At 41.6% G+C, this 8,242-nt stretch overlaps 1 protein-coding gene across 1 annotated transcript; it reads right to left on the bottom strand.

The window, feature by feature from the left end:
* Positions 1–280: 280 nt before the first annotated feature.
* On the bottom strand, positions 281–563 carry LOC122218250 (40S ribosomal protein S21-like). Its single transcript, XM_042936435.1, has one exon. It carries the CDS (start codon positions 549–551, stop codon positions 300–302), a length of 252 nt encoding a protein of 83 aa, XP_042792369.1. The 5' UTR covers positions 552–563; the 3' UTR covers positions 281–299.
* Positions 564–8,242: the final 7,679 nt, after the last annotated feature.

The raw sequence follows: 8,242 nt of genomic DNA, 5'->3' as shown, positions 1-8,242 counted from the left end.
TACATAGACAAATAAGTAAGTGCTGTGTCTTTTGGTCATTTTTAAGTTGATATAGGGAACTGGCCTGAAGGTGATAATACTTTAGATTTCTAGCATGCACACTTCTGGCATCTAGATACCAAACTTGCTTCCATCTCACAAAGTACTTGGCTCCTGAATCAACCTTCCTTCCTCCCTCTCTCTCCCTCCTTCCCTTCCTTCCTTCCTTCCTTTCTCTCTCCCTCTCCCCCCACTTCTCTCTCTCTGGGCTTTTGCTATTTTTTTCATGGCAAATATCCCACCTCCGTCATCCTCTCCAGTCAGAAGTTCTTTGAAATGATGCCGTTGGCCTTGGCCAGTCGGAGGATGGAGTCATCTGACTCACCCATCCTGCAAATGGCCCCACAGATAGCACAGGTTTTAAACTGGCCGTTGAACCTGCCTGTTACCTTCTCGAAGTCCGCCATGTTCGTCTGGATGGATGCGTGGTCCTCGGCGCCCATGATCCTGTTGCTGAGGGAGCATTTCCATGGCACGTACTGGTCCACCAACTGGTTGGCCTCATTCTGCATGTCCAGGGCGCGTCTGCTGCTGCTGCGACCAGCACGAGCACAGAAACCCTTGAATCAGTTTTAAAAACATTTTTTTTCCATGTGACACTTTTTCTTAAGAGGAACTCATGAATGATTACATATTTACAGTTGGCTTAAATTTTAAACATTCGGTGGGAGTTTTAAAAGAGATACATTATTTTAAACTTGCAGAGAACAAAACTTTAAGACCCTAGGAGTCATTATTATAAAGGGAATTGTTCTCTTTGTTTATCCAATCTCATAAAAAACAAAACAAAACAAAACAAACAAACAAACAAAAAACTTTCACAACTGAGAGTGGCATGTAGGACCCAGCTGCAAAAATTCAAAATCAGCTACATGCAGCTGCATTCTGGTTCCCCTCATTTGTCTAACAGCTTTTAGTGGGTTCTGTAAGTGACGTTGGAAAAGGCACAGCAGATGTGTAAGACGGCTCCTGCCATCTAAAGCAGGGGGCAGATGGTTCTCTGATTGATTGACAGCCTGAGGAGCGATGACAGCAAGGGTCATCTCTTGTGGAGGGTTTCCCCCTCCTCCTTCCTGCTTCTGCCTACAAATGAAACTTTCATACAAGAAAGAAAAGCAGGGGATGGCCAGGAAGAAAGTCTTTCTCTTCAAATATACATTGTAGTGAAAAGATTCTCAGCAACAGAGTTACTTAGATGTGGAAAAAATTCTCCTTCTCTAACTTTTGACAAAGAGTTGACTCTTGGCATGGTTATAAGAAAGTAGACAAATTCAGGTTTGAACGCAGAACTCAGGATACTGGAGATAGAGCTGAGATTAATGAAAGAACAAAGAAATAGTATAATTGGGATTTTATCAGCCCCAAAACAGCATTGATGAGAACTGGAGTATTTCATCCCTGGAAGCCCTATAGTGCCCTTAAAAATAAAGTGCTTGTTTTAAATTTTAATTAGAGAGCTGGACAAAGTGAGGCTGTTAACCAGGAATTAATAGTCTAGGTCACATCATCTGTATGCTTACTCCTCTCTCTTTTTTTCAAATTCCTTTCTAGTACCTCAAATCCTTAAAAAAAGTAAAAAACAACTCACACTGATTGCATGTAAACTAAATGCTGGACCCTGTGCTAGGTGCTTCTTATAACTTTGTATGACTTAGGAGCTCAGAGATACTGTCTTTTCTTACATTCATGTAAGTATAGAAACATAAACCCCTAATTATTGATGTTTCTCTTCATCTCTTCTGCTAAAAGGGAAACCAAGTACAAAATGTGCGCCAGGAAGATATGTCCAAGCATAATTTCAGATGCATTCTAGAATCCCAAGTTTCCTGAAGTTCCTTCAGACCAGCTCTAGAAGAAATTCGCCTGGTCACAGATACAAGATTTCTCTGCAGAAGAGACTCAGCAATGGTAATGTGTTTGCAAGGAAGAGCTGGGGGGTAAATTGTCTCGAAACTTCTGCCAAAAACTATGCTTATTTGGGGTCACCTGCCAAATCTGCCCGTGAATTCACATCGGCTGGGAAGCCTGCCTTTTAGAGGGCCTTCAAGAAGTGCCTTATGGTGATAAAAATCTGAAAACTATAGTGGACTTTATATGTGAGTAAATCTAGACTTTACTCCTGAGGCTTGTGAACTAAACTGGGTTCTGACAATGTAAGGAACAATCTGGTTACCTCCTTTCACTCTTACATGTTGTTTCTTCTGCTCTTTGTAAATCCCTTAGATTCCTACTCCAATGGCTAGGAGGAATCAAACTGTGGAACTAGCCTGTAGCTCCGAACCCGAAGCAACCCCAAACTCTGTTATCTTTCCTTCCATTTCCCATAACCTCCATTTTCATGACGACAGAGTCTTTGGTGGTGGTGATGTAAAGCCACCAAGTATGAAATATTTACACTGCACTGTCTGGTCAATGTTACATTCTTCCTGCTCTCCCACATAGATAACTTTATGTTACAACTGTGCTTTCACAACGTGGCAACTGCCAGGGTTCTTTGAGAACCCTAACTTTATGCCTACTGACCGTCTTCGCTCTTTTCCTACTACAATTCCGTTGCCTATCATTTCAGACATTCTCTTGCCAATATCCCCAACTTCCTTGTCTTCCCGTCACAAATATATAAACAGGTATTTTGTGCCTTTTATTACTTTCTTCCTCCTTGTTTCAAAGGGTGGGTCACTCCTCCCGTTTATACTTATTCATCAACCTATTCACTATCCCCTTTCTCCTCACAAATTCTATACATGTCCCAACTTTTTTTACATCATGGAAAACATAGAAAAATGACAATATTTGTGCTATTCACTAGAATAAACTGGAGGGGATTGAGGCATCTATGCAGGAGAGATATATGTATATATGGTAAATATATACACATACATCTATTTATGTGTTTGGGTGTATATTTATTATGGCATAATTACGATAAAATACAAAATACAAGGGGAGAGAACAAAACAAAATATTGACTCTATTTGAATAAATATTAAATTGTATAAAATCCCCAAATAATATCTTTTAAACTTGAACTTGCTTCTCTAAATGTAAATTTTATTTTTTATTTTTTTAAGTTCATTTGAGAGACAGCACAAGTGGGAGATGGGCAGAGAAAGGTGAAGAGAGAGAATCCCAAGCAGGCCCCGTGCTGGCAGCACAGAGCCCGACGCGGGGCTCAAACCCACGAACTGTGAGATCATGACCTGAGCCACAACCAAGAGTCAGAAGGGGCGCCTGGGTGGCTCAGTCGGTAAGCGTCCGCCTTCAGCTCAGGTCATGATCTCACCGCTCGTGGGTTTGAGCCCCACATCGGGCTCTGTGCTGACAGCTCGGAGCCTGGAGCCTGCTTCGGATTCTGTGTCTCTCTCTCTGCTCCTGCCCCACTCACACTCTGTCTCTCAAAAATAAACAAACATTGGGGTGCCTGGGTGGCTCAGTGGGTTGGGTAGCCAACTTTGGCTCAGGTCATGATCTCGCCGTCCATGAGTTCGAGCCCCGCGTCGGGCTCTGTGCTGACAGCTCAGAGCCTGGAGCCTGTTTCAGATTCTGTGTCTTCCTCTCTCTGACCCTCCCCCGTTCATGCTCTGTCTCTCTCTGTCTCAAAAATAAATAAACATTAAAAAAAAATTTAAGAAAAAAGAAAGTAAACATTAAAAAAATTAAAAAAAAAAAAAGTCAGATGCTTAACTGACTGAGCCACCCAGACAGCTCTAAATGTAAATATTAGGTTTAAATTTGAAATGGCCATACAAATTTCCTGACTTTTTAGTGATTATTTCTTTGAATTTTTTTTTTTTGGAGTTTGTTTATTTATTCATTTTTAAGTACTCTCTACACCCAACATGGGGCTCAAACTCATGGCCCCAAGATCAAGGGTTGCATGCTCTTTCACCTGAGCCAGCCAGATACCCCCTTTTTTTGTAAAGGTTATTGGTAAGTAATGAATTCTTAGTAGCTCTCATCAATGAGAAATTTAGAAGGTAATAACCTTTCAGTGTTTACTGAAATTTTATCTAATGACTCTTTAACAGTTTTCTTATCTTTCATTAACAAACATAGCATGGAAGTGTCCTGTGATAATCCCAGTGAACTTTGAGTCCAAATGAACTTTGAGACGTTAAGTATACCAAAATATCGAAGAGCTCTAATTTGCATGATTTGAGCAGTCCACCTGCAGCCCACCTGGACGTCAAGAACTCACCAGACATGTGGAATTAATTTGAAGACTGAGATTTGGGGCTGCTGTCTGGGGCTATTCCTTGGAGCTACACCCACCAGGAGCCCCTGTCCTATCTCCTTGGGTCTCTCCCCTGCTAGTTGCACCTTAGGATGCCTGCCATGCTCCCTGGGCATCGATAGAACATAAATATCTCCAGCAGCATCTAGGGCCCCTGCCCACAGTGTGCAGCAATGTGCCCTTTGACTAAATTTTCTGCCATTTAGGGTGAAGAAGAGCTGAAAGATGCCCACCACGCTCATCAGCTGTGCATCCCATTAGGCTTTAGTCCGTACCAGTTACCCTCAGAGGACCTCAAAGAAGGTTGCTCGGCTGCAGGCAACTGGCCTGTGGGCTCTGCCCACAGCTCATCCTGAAGGCTGAATGGATCATAGCTGTAGGCATACCTATAGCACATTCACAGAACACCAGTTGGGAAATCTGCCTTAGGCTATGAATTATCCCTTTTCACTCCCGTATTTTCTTTCAACTCTTCTTTATTGGCTCTTCCCCTTTAACAATTATAGTTAAGTCTCTATGGAATTCAAAGAAAAAACATAAACTAACCTTCATCCACTCTGTATTTTCCCTTTAGCTACCACTCTAGGACTTCCTTTCACTCAACAACTAAGGTTTGGGAAAGCACAGTCACACTTTTTTCCATATTATTCCCACTCTTTTCTAAACCCACTGCTATCTAGGTATGAAACTGCTTTTTGCAAAAGTTATAAATAACCTTGTTGCTGCACTTAATGGATAGTTCTCAGTCTTTATCAGCATTTGACATGAGTGACTATTCCTTCCTTCTTGGAACGTTCTCTTCCTTTGGCTTCTATTACATTGCATTTTGAGCAATAAATAGGTGTTGAATGCTGGAGAGTCTATGGTGAACAAATAAGACATGATCTCTACCCTCATGGAGCAAAAATGGAAATATGCTGAACAATAATTGTGATTATGGAATTTCAAGAGTTCATGAGAAGACAAACTTTTTCTTGACACTGAAATTAAGGAGGAATTTATTACATGGGTTTCATGTATTTTTTCATTTTTATTTTATTTTAATTATTTTTTTTTACGTTTATTCATTTTTGAGAGACAGAGCATGAGCGGGGAAGGGGCAGAGAGAGAGGGAGACACAGAATCTGAAGCAGGCTCCAGGCTCTGAACGCTCAGCACAGAGCCCAATGCGGGCTCGAACTCACGGACCGTGAGATCATGACCTGAGCTGAAGGCGGATTCTCAACCGACTGAGCCACCCAGGCGCCCCTTTTCATTTTTATTTTAGAGAGAGAGAGAGCACACACACAAGTGGGGGGGGGAGGGGCAGAGGACAGAGAGAGAGAGAGAGAGAGGGAATAAGCATTTCCATGCTGAGTGCAGAGTCTCATGTGGGGCTTGATCCCATGACACTGGGATCATAACTTGAGCCAAAATCAAGAGTTGGATGCTTAACTGACTGAGCCACCAGGGGCCCCCGTGGATTTCATTTTTATGAACTAATGACCACCCTCAACAATTCTTTTATAATTTTTTTTTTATTTTTTTAATGTTTATTTATTTTTGAGAGAGAGAGACAGAGGGTGAGTGGGGCAGGGGCAGAGAGAGAGGGAAACAAAGCAGGCTTCAGTCTCTGAGCTGTCAGCACAGAGCCGGATGCAGGGCTCAAACTCACAAACTGTGAGATCATGACCTAAGCCAAAGTTGGACGCTTAACCGACTGAGCCACCCAGGCCCCCCTTAATTTTTTTAAGTTATGTCTAACAAGCAAACATTCTTACGATGACATTTCATTAGATCTTACCTCAGTGCAGGTGTTTTGAAGTGACTTGACTTAATTTAATCCAAACAAACTTATTTCTGGTGATCTCACAGTTCAAAATTAAAGCACCCAAGTTCTGAATTTGCTAATAAATCCTGTAGCCTCTATCAATTGTGAGTCAACTTCTAGTACGACTTTGGATTTTACCCAATTTATGTTTGAATTCTTTGGTTGTTGCATCACCCGTTACAAATAGACCTAATAACTTCTAAATGCCAGCATGGAAAATGACAGTTTAGCTTGAATACTTAAAATCTTAATGTGCTACCACAGAAAGAGCACCATACCTTTCATCAGCAGAAATCCAATTTATCAGTTGATTTGATTGCTGAGAAATATGTGGGCAATAGGACATATACTTACCAAAATACCATGTGCCATGTGCTAGGCTTGCCTCAGTAAATATAAAGAAAATGATATAACTGGATTCTGGGATCTTACAATCTAGTCAGAAAGCAAAGATCAGATTTTGCTTTAGCATAAAGCTCATTCAGTATGTCTTCTAATTTTTTTTGTTTATTTTCTTATAAAAATGTACTCAACAGGGACGCCTGGGTGGCTCAGTCGGTTGAGCATCCGACTTCAGCTCAGGTCATGATCTCACATGATTCGTGGGTTCAAGCCCCGCATTAGGCTCTGTGCTGACAGCTCAGAGCCTGGAGCCTGTTTCAGATTCTGTGTCTCCCTCTCTCTCTGCCCCTTCTCTGCCCACACCCTGTCTCTCTCTCTGTCTCTCAAAAATAAATAAACATTAAAAAAATTTTTTTAAATGTACTCAACAAATTCATGAAAGAAATATTTATTGATTTCATACTATGTGCCAATCATTTTGATGTCAGTCAGGCTCCTACTTTCATAGATCTTTTATTTTAATAAGTGGAGAGAGAAAAGCAATAAAAAAACAAATAATTATTTTAGATCATGAGTGCTATGAAAATAAATATGGTAGCAGGGAGTGACTGGGGTTCTATTTTAATAACCAAAGAAAGCGTCTTTGATGTGGTGACATCAGCTTCGATCTAAGAAGCCATGTGAACACCTGGAAGAACAGTGTTCTAGAAGAGAGAACAGCAAGTACAAACCCCCTGGGCCTACTCTCCACTTAGCATTGTCCCAGAAACAAAATGAGTATTAATTGTTAATATTGAATATCTTAGGAATATACTTGGAAGTGTATAGATTCATCAGTAAAGGTCTCTGGTCCCAAAAGAGTTCCGTTAACAGAGACAGACAAGCAAAAAATCACAATACAAAGCAGATTTACGTTGGAATGATGGAAGTATGTACAAAGAAAAGAGGTGCTAAGGAGGAGGAGGGATTAATTCTCTGTGGTGTGCTTCAGGGAAAGCTTTATAAAGAAAGTAATGTAAATTACTGTAAATTACAGGATTTTGAAATACCAACAGGGTGGACCAGGCAGGGAAGAGGGTTAAGTTAGGGGGAACAGCATACAGGGACTGTGAGTGCAAAAGGCCACAGGCTCGCCCTTTCTTTCTTTCTTTCTTTCTTTTTTTTATGTGCATTTATTTATTTGAGAAAGAGGGAGATAGAGCATGAGTGGGAGAAGGGCAGAGAGAGAGGAGGGCACAGAATCCAAAGCAGGCTCCTGGCTCTGAACTGGAAGCACAGAGCCCCAGGCGGGACTGGAACCCTTAGATCATGACCTGAGCCAAAGTCGGGCTTAATGGACTGAGCCAACCAGGCGCCCCAGGCTGTTTCTTATTGAACACTGCAACAGAAGAAAGTGAGGCTCAAGAGGACAGAGGCCCAGTCGTGAAGGGCCTTATACTCTGTGCATGACGGGAGCCATCAAAAGGTTCTAAAGAAGGAACCACAGGTTTGTGTTTTAGACGGATCACAGTAGGCTGTCTCTCTTAAATATTCCTGTGGGAGAATAAATATAGGGCAGCTCTACAGGCAGTGGAAAGGGTGAAATGAGGACAGTGGCAGAGGGTTTCAGAAAAAGGTAAGAAACCAGAGGTTGTTCGGAGTTGATAAAACAAGAACAAGTAGAGTTAATTGTTCTCTGTCGAGTCACCGGGAACTTTCAGCATCTGGCTCACAGTAGGCACCCAGTAAATATTTGTTAAAATGAATACATGAATGAATGTCGCCTGTCCGATGAACAGAAGTCACGAGCCCCCCAAACAGAGACTCTTCCATTAATA

The sequence above is a fragment of the Panthera leo genome, chromosome B1 (genome assembly GCF_018350215.1).
Source record: "Panthera leo isolate Ple1 chromosome B1, P.leo_Ple1_pat1.1, whole genome shotgun sequence".
NCBI lineage: Eukaryota > Metazoa > Chordata > Mammalia > Carnivora > Felidae > Panthera > Panthera leo.
Note: the sequence above shows the minus strand (reverse complement) of the source record. Positions and strands in the feature narration are given on the sequence as shown.

Bases quoted from the DNA above. Each gene is read 5' to 3' on its own strand.
- LOC122218250 (XM_042936435.1), bottom strand. From the start codon at position 551: ATGCAGAATGAGGCCAACCAGTTGGTGGACCAGTACGTGCCATGGAAA.